General features: G+C 40.8%; 1 protein-coding gene across 2 annotated transcripts in view; it reads left to right on the forward strand.

The window, feature by feature from the left end:
* The window catches only part of AFAP1L1 (actin filament associated protein 1 like 1), a 92911-nt gene extending 77658 nt beyond the window's left edge, over positions 1-15253 (forward strand). Inside the window, exons 10-18 of one of the 2 annotated variants that reach the window (XM_073651327.1) lie at positions 3091-3243; positions 4133-4344; positions 4639-4784; positions 5252-5318; positions 5450-5564; positions 6864-7028; positions 9594-9772; positions 12893-13012; positions 13162-15253. In XM_073651327.1, coding sequence (XP_073507428.1) covers positions 3091-3243; positions 4133-4344; positions 4639-4784; positions 5252-5318; positions 5450-5564; positions 6864-7028; positions 9594-9772; positions 12893-13012; positions 13162-13185 — 1181 coding nt within the window. In that variant the 3' untranslated portion in view covers positions 13186-15253. The remainder of the gene's footprint in view (positions 1-3090; positions 3244-4132; positions 4345-4638; positions 4785-5251; positions 5319-5449; positions 5565-6863; positions 7029-9593; positions 9773-12892; positions 13013-13161) is intronic. The other variant, XM_073651328.1, reaches the window with a different exon arrangement.
* Positions 15254-16017: the final 764 nt, after the last annotated feature.

The raw sequence follows: 16017 nt of genomic DNA on the forward strand, positions 1-16017 counted from the left end.
CACTTGGAACCCCCAGGTGCTTCACAAATTGATTCGTAAAAATGAAAAAGTGAAAAAAAAAACACTTTTTCATTTTTATGAATCAATTTGTGAAGAACCTGGGGTTCCAAGTGCTCACTATGAATCTAGATAGGTGCCTTGGGGGGTCTAGTTTCCAAAATGGGGTCACTTGTGGGGGAGCTCCAATGTTTGGGCACACAGGGACTCTCCAAATGCAACATGATATCCGCTAACAAATTGTCGGCTCAAATTGTTAGCGGATATCATGTTGCATTTGGAGAGTCCCTGTGTGCCCAAACATTGGAGCTCCCCCACAAGTGACCCCATTTTGGAAACTAGACCCCCCAAGGCACCTATCTAGATGCATAGTGAGCACTTGGAACCCCTAGGTGCTTCACAAATTAATTCGTAAAAATGAAAAAGTGTTTTTTTTTTCACTTTTTCATTATTACGAATCAATTTGTGAAGCACCTGGGGGTTCCAAGTGCTCACTATGCATCTAGAAAGGTGCCTTGGGGGGTCTAGTTTCCAAAATGGGGTCACTTGTGGGGGAGCTCCAAAGTTTGGGCACAGAGGGGCTCTCCAAACGCAATGTGGCGTCCGCTAACAATCTGAGCCGATTTTCCATTCAATTTGTTAGCGGATACCATGTTGCATTTAGAGAGTCCCTGTGTGCCCAAACATTGGAGCTCTCCCACAAGTGACCCCATTTTGGAAACTAGACCCCCCAAGGCACCTATCTAGATGCATAGTGAGCAGTTGGAACCCCCAGGTGCTTCACAAATTGATTCATAAAAATGGAAAAGTGTTTTTTTTTTCACTTTTTCATTGTTACGAATCAATTTGTGAAGCACCTGGGGGTTCCAAGTGCTCACTATGCATCTAGCTAGGTGCCTTGGGGGGTCTAGTTTCCAAAATGGGGTCACTTGTGGGGGAGCTCCAATGTTTGGGCACACAGCAGCTCTCCAAACGCAACATGGTGTCGCTAACAATTTGAGCCAATTTTGCGTTAAATTTGTTAGCGGACACCATGTTGCATTTAGAGAGCCGCTGTGTGCCCAAATATTGGAGCTCCCCCACAAGTGACCCCATTTTGGAAACTAGACCACCCAAGGCACCTATCTAGATGCATAGTGAGCACTTGGAACCCTCAGGTGCTTCACAAATTGATTCATACAAATGAAAAAGTGTTTTTTTTTTCACTTTTTCATTGTTACGAATCAATTTGTGAAGCACCTGGGGGTTCCAAGTGCTCACTATGCATCTAGATAGGTGCCTTGGGGGGTCTAGTTTCCAAAATGGGGTCACTTGTGGGGGAGCTCCAATGTTTGGGCACACAGGGACTCTCTAAATGCAACATGGTGTCCTCTAACAAATTTAACGGAAAATCGGCTCAAATTGTTAGCGACACCATGTTGCGTTTGGAGAGCCGCTGTGTGCCCAAACATTGGAGCTCCCCCACAAGTGACCCCATTTTGGAAACTAGACCCCCCAAGGCACCTATCTAGATGCATTGTGAGCACTTGGAACACTCAGGTGCTTCACAAATTGATTCATAAAAATGAAAAAGTGTTTTTTTTTTTCACTTTTTCATTGTTACGAATCAATTTGTGAAGCACCTGGGGGTTCCAAGTGCTCACTATGCATCTAGAAAGGTGCCTTGGGGGGTCTAGTTTCCAAAATGGGGTCACTTGTGGGGGAGCTCCAAAGTTTGGGCACACATGGGCTCTCCAAACACAACATGGCGTCCGCTAATTATTCAAGCAAATTTTACAATCAAAAAGTCAAATAGCGCTCCTTCCCTTCCGAGCCCTGCCGTGCGCCCAAACAGTATTTTTTCCCCAAATATTGGGTATCTGCGTGCCCAGGGGAAATTGCACAACAAATTTTGGGGTCCATTTTTTCTTGTTACCCCTGTGAAAATAAAAAAAATTGGGTCCAAATTAACATTTTTGTGAAAAAAGTTAAATGTTCATTTTTTTCTTCCACATTCAAAAAATTCCTGTGAAGCACCTGAAGGGTTAATAAAGTTCTTGAATGTGGTTTTGAGCACCTTGAGGGGTGCAGTTTTTAGAATGGTGTCACTTTTGGGTATTTTCTGTCATAAAGACCTCTCAAAGTGACTTCAAATGTGATGTGGTCCCTAAAAAAATGGTTTTGTAAATTTTGTTGGAAAAATGAGAAATCGCTGGTCAACTTTTAACCCTTATAGCTCCCTAACAAAAAAAAATTTTGGTTCCAAAATTGTGCTGATGTAAAGTAGACATGTGGGAAATGTTATTTATTAACTCTTTTGTGTGACATATCGCTCTGATTTCAGGGCTTAAAAATTCAAATTTTGAAAATTGCAAAATTTTCAAAATTTTCGCCAAATTTCCGTTTTTTTCACAAATAAACGCAAGTGATATCGAAGAAATTTTTCCACAATCATGAAGTACAATATGTCACGAAAAAACAATCTCAGAATCAGGGGGATCCGTTGAAGCGTTCGAGAGTAATTACCTCATAAAGTGACAGTGGTCAGAATTGTAAAAATTGGCCCGGTCATTAACGTGCAAACCACCCGCGGGGCTTAAGGGGTTAATATTTGGTACAGAATCCGTTGTTTGCAATTACAGAGGTCAGACATTTCTTGTAGTTCTAGCAAAATCGGCAGTGTATCACTATATATATATAGATAGATAGATAGTACGGACCAAAAGTATGGACACACCTTCTCATTTAAAGATTTTTCTGTATTTTCATGACTATGAAAATCGTACATTCACACTGAAGGCATCAAAGCTATGAATTAACACATGTGGAAATATATTACTGTATTTTCATAGTCATGAAAATACAGAAAAATCTTTAAATGAGGTGTGTCCAAACTTTTGGTCTGTACTGTATATATTAGTGTATGTGCTTTGTATATCATATAGATTTATTTATTTGTGGGATTTCTAATATCTGGTACCTTCTCAATATAAGGTTCACACTTTCTTACAATATTTCAGTGGAAAGGTAATTATATGATTTGCTGAGATGCTTGATAATGCCAAATCTCTCCTATGGGGACCAATATCTTAACAAGTATTCATTCTACTCTAGTAAAATGTCGGAAGACTGGTCTGGCAGAACTAAAGGGTTCTATGAGCCGAGCTGCAGGGAAGAAAATTACTAGGATAATTAGTTTTTCTAAAAAGAAGCAGTCGGCTGAAGAGCATCACACCTCCTCTACTGACGAAGATGTGCCCTGCTGTGGTAAGTGGCAATATGCCAATGCTGGCTTCATTGTGGGTGAAATGGAATATTCCTATTTTTAAAGAGGTTGCCCAGTAAGAACAAACATCACCTATTCATAGGGTAGATGCTGATTGGTGGGTGTCACATAACTGGAACCTCCACCGATTGGCAGATCGGGGAATTTTCATCCCCCACAGGGAACTTTTATAATTTTTACAAAATGGAGCCGTAGCTTGGATGCCCGACTGCTGCTCCATTCATTCTCTACAAGGCTGCCAGAAAAGCCGCTCTCAACAATCCTATAGGGTATGAGTGGAGCAGTGGTTGAGCATGTGCACTGCTGCTCCATTATAATGGAGATAAAAAATCTTCATTCTGCTGATTGGTGCGTGTCCAACCACTGGGACCTGCACTGATCAATAAGTATGGATATGTGATAACCCTATAGTTGTCACAGCTGAGCATTTGCTGCAGTTGTATCCGTCCCATGCAATCTGTTATGACCAACATCAGTAACAACTCTATCTCTTGTCTTAGTACTATCACAGTGGGTATAATGCATCAGCCTGCAGTTCCAGCTACTTGGCTTACAAAGGGAACTTTAATTAATTAACTTTTATTAATATGAAAAAAAAAATGTATTTTCACATGGTTCAAAGGTGAAGGAACAAGCTCATATTTTTCACATTTCATTTAACTAATGCAATTTCTTCTACTTCTTTTGGCCTTTTGTATTTTGGCAGGTAGCAAATATTTCAATGTCAAGCACCAGCATACACAAGCAACTGTATGCATTAACTGAAATTGTAATTGCATTTCTTTGTCCAGTGTTGCGAGGATATAATTTAATTTTCCATTGTTTTTCAGTTTATATATATCATCACATCTTCTGTGCCATCTCCTCTAGGATTCCTGAACGTGCTTGTAAATCAGTGCTGGAAAGAACGCTGGTGCCGGTTAAAGGGACAGACTCTCTACTTCCATAAAGACCGCAATGAGATCCGGACTCATGTGAATTCGATCCCGCTTCGTGGTTGTGAAGTGTCACCAGGATTTGGGCCTCAGCATCCATTTGCTTTCCGGATACTACGGCAAAATCAAGAAATCTCAGTGTTAGAGGTATAGTCCTATTTTGTAGGACTATGTGTGTGTGTGTGTGTGTGTGTGTGTGTGTGTGTGTATTTTTTTTTTCTCCTAAGTGAAGTGTAATAATCTTTATTATATAGTATATAGTGTTGAACTCTAAATTGATTTTCCACAGTTTCCAGATATGTAAATTTGGGAGAGTTAGAACAACTGCATGCACTGTGCTTCACCATGAAATTATTCAGAATTTTTTTGGTAAAATTAACAATTCTCATTATGCTGTACATAATACAACAGTCTTATGTGTTATTATTCACGCTCTTGCAGTCCAGCAGTTCTGAAGAAATGGGTCGATGGTTGGGTCTTCTACTTGCGCAAACCGGTTCCAAAACCAAGCCCGAGGCCTTGCACTATGACTATGTAGATGTGGAAACAATAGCCAATATAGTGACTGCAGTTCGCCATTCATTCATGTGAGTTACTAGGAGGGAAACGCAAATAAAACTGTAAGTTTATGACTAAGGGTCCGTTCACACAGTCCGACCGGCGGCATGGTACGACCACCGATCTGTAAAACTTTACCGATCAGTGATCATGTAATATTCTGTTTTCACAGGCAGACCAATGTAAACAATGGCCATTGAGTGATCTGTAATAGATTACGCAGTGTTACAGTTCTCGGTAGTGCGAGTCCTATTTATACAGGACGATGCACCTCCAAGAACGAGGGTTTTTTTTTTTTTTTTTGCACAGCGCAAAAGACCATTTCACCCAATAAATGAGCATTTTGCTTGATGATCGGATGATCTGCAGCCTGTTTACACTGAAAGATAATTGTGAAACAATCCATTTTAAGAATGCTCATTCACGATTATCTTTCAATGTAAATGCAGCTTTAGGTATTGCTGTACTAAAAGCATATTTTAATTCTCATTTTCAGGTGGGCAAAGTCTTCACACAGTGGAAGTAGTGACAGTCGAGTCTACGATGATGTGGCCTATGAAAAGGTATGGACTGAACTGAACTGTTAAGTTCTCATACAGTGAATACATACCAGAATGTTATAGTACTTGATTGCATTCTCTATAGTGACCAGTAGTGGGAGCCAACATCCTTTTTTTTTTTTTTTTTTTTTCAGATTGAAGACCCAAAACGCTCACAAGGAGGAACACAAGTGAAGCGCCATGCCTCGTCTTGTAGTGAAAAATCCCGCAGGTTGGACCCTGAAGTTAAAGTTAAGCGTCATGCTTCAAGTAAGCGCTACACCTTAAGAGCTAAAATATCAATATTTAAAGCCTTAAGGCCCCCATACACATTAGACTAATGTCGGCCAAACCCACTGATATCAGAAAAATAGTAAGATCACCACAAATAACCTGATATGAAGATAGTGGCTGCGAGTATGATCCCAATCCTCCATAAGATTCACAGGTGAAGACAGCAACAACAGCATCCATAGTAGCAAAAATACATGAATACATCACATAATACAGGGAGATGGCAACGGTTCACATTGTTATTCCAGAAATAAGTTGCTGGCCAACGTATCAGTTGGCAACTTTCTTATAGAGAATACAGGAGTTCTCGGCCGAACGAGTAGCTCCTAAGGATGGGGATGCCAGCTGAGATGGTTGTCATCCGAATGATCATCTGAAGCATTGTTCGGCTGACAGAAATCTATTGTGTATAGCCAGCCTTAGTATGCCAGCGGCTACAATCATATATGCATTTGAGTGCATATATGTTTACGTTTTTCTAGTCATGACATCCACTGAACTCAACAGAAATGAGAACCTCAGGCTTTTCACTGGTAAGGGCTCATTCACTTATTAGTATTTCACTTTTCTGTGCTATCTGGGTTTTTTTCATGGATAGCACTGTGACAGTCTATGGGGCTGTCAGATTTTTGCCTCAAAACAAATGGTGTGCAAAATCACTGAGACCTGTCCGATATTGATCCACATGTCTGATCAAAATCAGAAATGCAAGTCTAAGGGGCAGTGGAAAAAATCAGACCGCACTTAGATGCCATCCGAATGCTGTCCATTTTTCACTGACAGATAGGAGAAGGTGGAGAAACTTTTTTTTTTTTCCCTCATCAGTGAAAAATCCTGATAAACCTCTAACCAAACTCTGATGAAACTTGGTCCTTTTTTGACGTACGTCAAAAACTGACGACTGAATGAGGCCTAGTTTGTAGCAGTCATATACCGAATTTACCACTTGGCACTTTGCTGCCAGTTTTGCATGTATTTTGTTTTTCTAGCCAAAACTAGGAAATGGATCCACAAGACAACGTGCTGAGACTTCAGTTGTATTTAAATTGTACTGCTCCCATTAGCCACAAATCCTGGTTTTGGCTCAAAGACAAAAATTCAATATAGAAGTGGGATTTGAAAAATAATTCTTCTGGAAGGTCTTATTCAATCATAATAATTTACGTAGGAATAAGCAGCAAAAGTACCAAAAAAAAAAAAATTTTTTAGCCAGTTTCCCACATGTTTGTTTTGCATCTATAGTAAATACAGTCCTAAAAAAGTGTTTTGTTTCAGATGCCAACCAGTACAAATATGGTAAAACCAGAGCCGAGGAAGACGCTCGTAAGTTTGTGAAAGAGAAAGAACATCTGGAAAAGGAGAAAGAAGTGATCAGAAACAAAATAGTAGCTTTGAGGAAAGAAAGAAGAGAGCTGAAGGAGATGTTGAAGAATAGCACAGGTGAGATGAGTAATAAATGTGGCAAAAAGCTTCAGAAGTATTCACACATGGCAGATTTTGCTGCCGAATTGTCTGGGCAACGTCCCTTTTTTTCTGGATGGAGAAAATGGAGAACTTCATGTGCTTCTCTCCAAAATAGCTTTATGCAGATATGATTAGCCGTAGCAAAAATTTCTGCAGCAAATCCTTCTGCTTGTGAATCAATGCACCCTTAAAGCCTCCAATACACATTGGATTAAAGGGTTATCCAGGACTATTATGATGTTTTACTATTGGCCTTAAGACCAAAAGGTAAGTAGTTGCTAAAAGAGATAACTTCCTGCCTGTTCAATCTGGCGCCTGCTCAGAACGGTCACTGATCGATCCTGCTAGTGATCCACATTAACAGAGCAGCTCTTCTTCTTCCTGGCTGCTCTGTTGATGGGGCGTGACTGCCGGCATCATGGTTGACAGCTTGCTCCTCGCAGTTAGGCAGCATGGATACCTGGGTGTCAACCAGCATGACATTGGCCCATCCTGCCCCGTCAACAGAGTAGCCTGGAGGAGAAACCGCTGCTCTGTCGACATGTCAGCAGAAGCCGCTGAATTGCTGGCGGGAGAGGTTTGTGACCCCTCTGTGCTGGCAGAGATCGGCGCCAGGCACAACAGGCAGGTAGTTGGGTACTACCTACCTGTTAGTTCTTGGGCCCATAGTAAAAAAAAACAAAAATAGTCCTGTATAACCCCTTAAGGTTATGAATTTCAGCATGGCCAGTTGATCATCTAATGCAGGGGTGGGGAACCTCTGGCACGCGTGCCGTTTACAGCCCTCGATGACCTTTAATCTGGCGCAGATCCCAGGGACCGCAGTGCTTGGGCCGCAGCAGTATTTTGACAGCTGCTGGTCCATAAATTTCTTCTTGTTCTGTGAGTAGTGCACGCGGTGTTCACTACTGAATGCTGAGGCGCGTGCAATGAAAAATTACGTCCTGACACCAGTGGCAGCGCCAGAACGTACTTTGTGGGTGGAGTTAGCGCGCGATTTGTACGCCCTCCGAAGGATGGTATAAGTATCCAAATGGCCCTTGGCAGAAAAAAAAGATTCCCCACCCCTGGTCTAATGAGTAAATTCTACAGAGTAGATTGTACATGATTGGCTGCTACCAAATGAGATTGGCAGTGGTTTTCTCCTCTCACCAATAAAAACACATGAATGTTAGATCAATCCAAACATCCTTCTTCATGGGGGAGTCAGGAGAGACAACAGTTGGCCAAATGATCATTCACCTGATAGCTATCTAAAATGTATGATGGGCTTCTATGAATTGCAATTATATTTATTAGAGAAGCTGCAAAAATTTAAAAAAAGTTTGTAATTGTGAAAAATTACCAGATTTCTTTAATTTCTAAAGAGATATGGTGTTCGTCATATTACCATGCAATGTATTAGGCTCATGGCATTGGCGTAATACGATTACAGGACCAAAGGCCGTGATCAGTATTTGGTCAGTATTTTACATCAGTATTTGTAAAGCAAAACGAGGAGTGGGTGATAAATCCAGAAGTGGTGACGTGTTTCTATTATACTTTCCCCCTGATTGTTCCACTCCTGGTTTTTGCTTACAAATGATGATGTAAAATACGGACCATGTGAACGTGGCCTATGACGGTTTGTGTTCAGGATATTGGCACTGGTGACCGCATTCGCAATCAAATGTTTGGGGAAAAAATTTGTGCAGAATAATAAATGCACAGCTTACTGGCACAAATGCTGCATGGAAAAGCCACAAAATAGCTAAGCTAATTACAATGGCGCTTATTTATGCTTGGACGTATTGGCCAATCCATGGCAGAAATTCTGCTTTCTGGTGCAGGCTTCCTGCAAATTCCACAGCTGACATGCATGTGGCAAACCGATGACATTATCATGCTCTACCTTTAACCCTTTTCCGAAATGGCCAATGTTTTAAATATTTTTACCTTTTACTGTATTTTTTATTACACTTGGGAAGCTAAACCTATGATCATCTGATTGCTTGTACTATACTCAGCAATACCACTATACTGCCTCAGGCTGAGCTTCAACGTTGCTCTTTGATAGCAGTCACGGGGTCTTCAACAGAACCCGGCTGCACAGCTGATCACAGGGCAGCTGAAGGGCGCACACAATGAGGTGCCCCCTTGCTGGGGCGCTGGAAATGACGCTGTCAGATATTCATGGTGGCAGATAGTAGTTGCAGGTGAAGTTCAGCTGAACCCGCGTCTAATAAAGGCAGATCCTGGCTGTGACAAAGCCATTATCTGCTGGGTATAAGCTCCACACACCCACTCTCGACTTGTGCCATACATGTACAGCGGATGTTGGGAAGGGGTTAAAATGTAAGCAAAAAAGACACTCATCAAACCATGCTAATATATACAATATGTACTGTATATAGACCTAGTCCATGCATAAAGAGATGATTATAGATTCACACATGGGTAAAAGCACAGTCCTAGGTTGACTTGTGGACACAGTAGCCTTGAATCACCATATCACTTTTTAATATGCATATATTTTACACTCACTTTCTCATTTGTGTTCAGGAAAGCAACAGCAAGATCTAGAGGCAAGGTTAGCCTTTCTGGAAGAGCAGTGCAAGGACAATGAGAAGAACCGCGTAGATTTAGAGCTACAACTTACAGAAGTGAAGGAGAATCTGAAGAAGTCACTAGCTGGAGGCCCATCACTTGGGTTAACAGTGACAGGAAAAGCGGAGAATCCAGTAAGTATTTCAGATATTAATTTTCATGTGATTATAATGGTCATATATGCGTACAATATCAAATACTATGTAGACAAAGTATTAGGACACAATTAATTCAGGTTATATATTCAGTCTCATTGACAAAAGTGTATAAAATCCAGCCCCTAACCATGAAGTGTGCCTTTGCAAACATTTCTGTAAAAATTAGTCATTCTAAAGCGCTCACTAAATTTCAGTGTCCGCCAGTCCATGAGGTTTCTTGAAGTTGTATTGAAAAGTGGAAGCAATCGCCAAGGCCGCTCCAGAATTCTCTCTACCATGATTTCTTAGGGTCTGGCCTACAAGGAGACATGTTACATGTTTGGTGGCCATGCCCTAGATTGACCTGGTTTTGGTCTAGATTCTATGGTTTAATCGTCTTTCCTTTATTGACTTACAATCTCTCAATTTAAACTTCTTTCTGATGTGTTTTTAGCTGCTAAGCAAACAATTTCTGAGGTGTGGAAGAAACTCTTTGTTCCAGTTCATGAAGTGAAACCCAGACTGGATGGATTTTTAATCAATGAAAAGCTAACCAGTATAATACAGATACTCGTGGCAAATTCACCAAAATCGTATTGCCATGCATCACATATGCTCATCCACAACTTCCAACTGAGGCCTTGGTTTTTATAAGGTTATCCCACAGGCCGTCCTCGCGTTTCTTATTTTCAAAACGCCCCTCTCTTCCTTTTTTCCCCTTTTTTGTTTTTTACTATTCTTTTTTTTTTTCTCCGGCATACTCTTACCTGTTACTTGTCATGACCTTGCTTGCTTTATACTGCTAAAGTAGTCTATGATGACATGTTGCCATTCTCATTGTACATGGATATAAAACCATGTACTTGCTGCTGTACAGTTTGTATTGTGACTTTATGGTTTTCTTTTTTGATGTTCAAAACCAATAGAAATTTTGATTAAGGAAAAGTGGAAGCTCTACAGCAACTCTCCCACGAGTTACGAGTGACTGCTGTTGCGCTTGGTGCATAAAAGTCTCTAATGCTCTGCTGACTACATAACTCCAGAGAGACTAACCTCCTCTGGCATTAACATCAGCACATAAACTGTTCATTGGGACATGGGTTTCCATGGCCGAGCAGTAAGTCTTACATTACCAAGCGTCAGATGGAGTGGTGTAAAGCACGTTGTAAATAGTCTCTGGAGCAGAGGAAATATGGTTTGTGTTGGTTACAAATCACAATTCTCTACCTGGCAATCTAAGTCTGAGTTTGACAAATGCCAGGAGAATGTTACCAGCCAAACTGCACTGTGCCAACTACAGTATAAAGTTTTGTGAAAGAGGGGTAATGCTATGGTTTTTTTTTTTCCAAGGGATGGCCCTGGCCCCTTCTTTCTAGTGGAGAAAAATCTTAATACTTAAGTATGCTAAAACATTTTGGACAACTTAGGCTTCCAACTTTGTGGGAACAGTTTGGGTTTCTTTTCTGTTCTAGAATGACACTGCCCATATACACAAAGCAAGGTCCATAAAGGAATGGTTGGGCTAAGTTGAGTTTAGGGTGCAAGATCTCGAATGTCTCACACAGAGCCCTGACCTCATCTCCTATCTCATATCTTTGGGATTAACTAGAACAGGCCCTCTTATCCAACATCTGTGACTGACCTCACAAATGCTCTTCTGGATGAATGGGCAAAAATTTCCAGACACCCTTCAAAATTTATTGATTTATTCAGCCATCATATGCCTTTAATGGCTGTTAACCTGTTCAATCACACTGTCAATCTGTCACAGCAGTATTTAACACCCGTCGGCATGGAGCACGTCATTGCACACTCCCATCGGCACACCTGTGACCTGATTGTGGGGCGCCAACGGGTTGTCGTGACAGCCGGGGGTCTGCTGGTGACCCCCATGCCTGTCATTATGATCCTCCTGTGAATGCCTAGCAGATTGTAATTTCTGCTATACATATCAGTGCTGATGCACTACTATGTATAGCACGAGCAGTCGGATGATAGCAGCTTCAGGTCCCCTAAGGGGACTATTAAATACAGTGAAAAGTTAAACACAAGTTTTGAAAACTATGAAAAAAATAAAAAAAAAGTTCAAATCACCCCAATTTCCCTATTGAAACTAAAACAATAAATACACAATTGGTATCGCTACGTTCAGAAATGTTTGATCTATCAAAATATAAAATAAATTATTCTGATCAGTAAATGGCGTAATGGAAAAAAAAAATTAAAAGGCCAGAATTGCCTTTTTTGTCTGAACAGGGACGTTACTGACATCACCACTCTTCAGAGGCCGGCCTGACCCGGCGCCTCTGAGGAGCGGTAACGTCACTGCTCTTTAGACGTTCCTGATCACTCTGGACTATGTTGTATTTGGCGGACCTGCATGGGAAGTTTTTATTTTTATTTTTTTAAATAAATTGGTGAACGAGGGATAATTTTGGGGATATTTATTTGAATAAAGTATTTTTTGTGTGTGTTTTTCTTACCGGGTTAGTAATGGGGGTTTCTGATGGAGAGATGTCTATTACTAATACCAGGGCTTGATGTCAGCTGTGTTTTTGGACACTACACAGCTGACATAAACCCCATTACCTCAATTGCCACTGCACCAGGGCATTGGGAAGAGCCAAGGCAAAGCGGCAGAATTGGTGCATCTTATGTAATGCGCCACTTCTGGGACAGCTGCTGGCTGGTACTTTTATCCTCCGAAGGGCCTAATAACCATAGACCTTCCAATCCTGATATCAGCTCACAGCTGTCTGCTTTACGTTTACTGGTTACAAAAAGTGGGAGGACCCCACGTCGTTTTTTGTTTCCATTTATTTAATAGTAAAAAGCGGTCCAATAAGCTCCAGAGGGTGCAATTTTATAATATGTTGGGGGGTTTTGCAATTATATTTCTATATGTCAGTCGGTCTGTTTTATATGTCTGTCTATCTAATTTTATCTATCTCTATAGCATTCATTACTGTCTGAAAACGCGGCGGGAATAGTGCAGAAATTTCCCCATCCAAACACTTAATGTGTGCACATAGCCTTACTGTAAAGAACACTAATACTAACCTTAGCTTTTTATGCAAATGTAATTAAAATTCACTTTTTTTTTTTTTTCTTCTGCAGGCATCAAAAACCCAACAAGAAAGTGAACGTCCTGTGCCTGTCAACAGTGCTGCAGAGTTGAGACACAGAGCCCCATCTATAGTGACGACCAATAAAGGGAAGGTGCTCCAAAAGGCTAAGGTATGTTCCACTTACAATAAATTGAGAGGGGCAGTCACAGATCTGAAGGGTCCCTCGGCAGCACCTGGATATATTCTCTGCATAAAGACAACTATACTAATATCACTGTTCATTCTCTGCAATCCTAATGTGTCACTGTTGTATTTCAGGAGTGGGAAATGAAGAAATCATAAAGCACTAATATCTTCTATGTGGAAAACCGTTCTGGTGAACATGAAGCATTTGTGAAATGTATGTGCCTTCTCAGAGTAAAACTGCAGCGATGGATAAAGACAAAGACTGAACACTGGACTAACATGATGACAAGCGGATCTGGCTTCATCATATACGTTCTGAAAGATGTACAATATCAGAGAAAATGAGATTTAATTTCAAGAAATACATGGAAATACATGGAACATCAACTCCTCGTAATATAGAGTCCAGTAGTGAAAGTTGTGGCTTGGAAGTATAAGCCCTTAATGATCAAAGCAAGTGAATGAATTTGGATTTTAAAGCAGAAAAAGAAGTGGAAACCTGAAAATCGATATTACAAACTATACTAAAAAAATATTCAGTTAGGTCTATGCTGTGCATACAGGACATAGCCTCTCTACTGTGAATGTCTAACCGTTTTCTCTTACACTAATTGTAAAAAACTGGCTACAGAAGGATGAGAGTTGTACACTGGGTAGTCTCTTGTAGATTTGCTATGTAAAGTACAAACTATAAGAATATAATTGCAAGACCAGGCTGTCAGTCGTTCTACATGGCATCTACCTACTGAGCCAATCCTCATTTGCATCCCGAACACTGGCAGTGGTATTAAGAAAGTCTGCCTTGGCAAGATCATTTGTTGTGTAGACATGTTCATTTCCTCAGACCAACCCCAATAAAGAACACTCTTGCATATAGATATGTACATTTCTGATTTATCTTTTAATTGTGCATATTAAGTGCCTCTGAAAATGTATTGGAAGGGAGTTGTAAAAACTAATGTAAAAACGCTGTTTTCATTTTCCAGGGTGCTTTAATAAAATGGCAGTTGTGAAACAAAACTATTGACACCATTGTATTGTAGCCTATCACTAGGATACGCCATAAAGGGACCCAGATACTTTGAATATCTGTTTGTTCGACCGGCAGCTATCTCTCCCTACTCCTCCATACATAGCGCTGCTGAACTCCTCCATACATAGCGCTGCTGAACTCCTCCATACATAGCGCTGCTGAACTCCTCCATACATAGCGCTGCTGAACTCCTCCATACATAGCGCTGCTGAACTCCTCCATACATAGCACTGCTGAACTTCTCTGGTGGCGGATTATCTCCCGGAGAACGAAAGGATTAGCAGTCCAAAATTGAACATGCCGGACCCATATTTGCCCAGACAGGAGAGTTGAGAGTCCTCCATCTATAAATTACTGTCAGATGATATCACTGGGTTCAGATGACTTTTAATTAATATGTATCTAATGTGTATGGTGCCTATGGGTTGAGGATCAACCTCCTGAGATCCTTTGGAATAAAGAACTATAGGATCTGTTGCTGCTTCCTCACAGTAACACTAACCACTATCCACCATACAATGAACTATAACACAGCACCATTTTATAACTGAGCTCCCTATACAAGGTGTGGCTAAGTGTCGCTGTGTAGGTAAAATCTGCGAGGTAGCCACAAGTACTGTAGCCCTTTAATTAAGTTGGAGTCATAAGACTCCAAATTGTAAGTTAGTGATCGCATAACATACAGATTTAAGCTGCATTCACACATGCGTGTAGTGTCAGTGTGCTGCTGGATTTTTTATTGGAGTGCATACATAACCATTGAGTGTGCTATTCTGAAGCTCAAAATTGGATCAGAATAAGACATGCTCTGAGTTTCATGGATCTCATTCTCAGATTCATTATTTTAACGGATGTCTAAATAGATCCGTTTAACTCACTTGATCCTATAGAAAATCTGACAGCACTCGGACATTTCATATGGATGTGTGAATGGAGCCTTAGCAACACTTTCTATGGTAGTAAACCGCTTTAATTTGTACTTTTATTTTATAAAGCGCATGGTATACATTGTTTTGCAAGTTTATTCTCACTCAAGAGGGTAATTCGGTTTGATTCATGTTAAAATCTCAAAAAGATAATTATCGATTTGTGATGGCAGCCGGGGAAAGTGATATGATTTCTCATCATAAGGTATAGAATAGTGTGAAGCCCATTTTTTCTGCATATTGTGCCACTGTTGTACAAAGAGCTCTATGCACTTTATGAGTCTTCCAAATGTTTTTCAATAAAAGGACAATGTACACAATTCCTCTGGGCTTTTATTTTCTAATTGTATTTCTATGCAACAGTTGATGACCATTACATGCTCAGTTATAAATACATAAGTCATATATTGGATTGCTGATTTTTTTTTGAGAAAAAGCAATACATTTATGTGACACAATTTTTAGCCCAAATATACACGGCTCAAAAAAATAAAGGGAACACTCAAATAACACATCCTAGATCTGAATGAATGAAATATTCTCATTGAATACTTTGTTCTGTACAAAGTTGAATGTGCTGACAACAAAATCACACAAACATTATCAATGGAAATCAAATTTATTAACCAATGGAGGCCTGGATTTGGAGGCACCCCCCCAAAATTAAAGTGGAAAAACACACTACAGGCTGATGCAGCTTCGATGTAATGTCCTTAAAACAAGTCAAAATGAGGCTCAGTATTGTGTGTGGCCTCCACGTGCCGGTATGACCTCCCTACAACTCCTGGGCATGCTCCTGATGAGGTTGCGGATGGTCTCTTGTGGGATCCCCCCCCCCCACACCTGGACTAAAGCATCTGACTCGCCCAGGGGGAATATAGGGGACTCTGTACCCGGGCCTTTACCTTCTTGGGATGTCACGGCGGTCAGCTCCCGGGCCCGTACCCTGGAGTCACTCTTTAAAAGGGGGATTGTTAACAGTTCTGTCTCGTGGCGCCACCTGTGGCTCTTGGTAATGGGTACCAGCGC

Source organism: Phyllobates terribilis, unplaced genomic scaffold (assembly GCF_046119375.1).
Source record: "Phyllobates terribilis strain yellow unplaced genomic scaffold, ASM4611937v1 Scaffold_11__3_contigs__length_659146591, whole genome shotgun sequence".
In the NCBI taxonomy this organism is placed as follows: Eukaryota; Metazoa; Chordata; class Amphibia; order Anura; family Dendrobatidae; genus Phyllobates; species Phyllobates terribilis.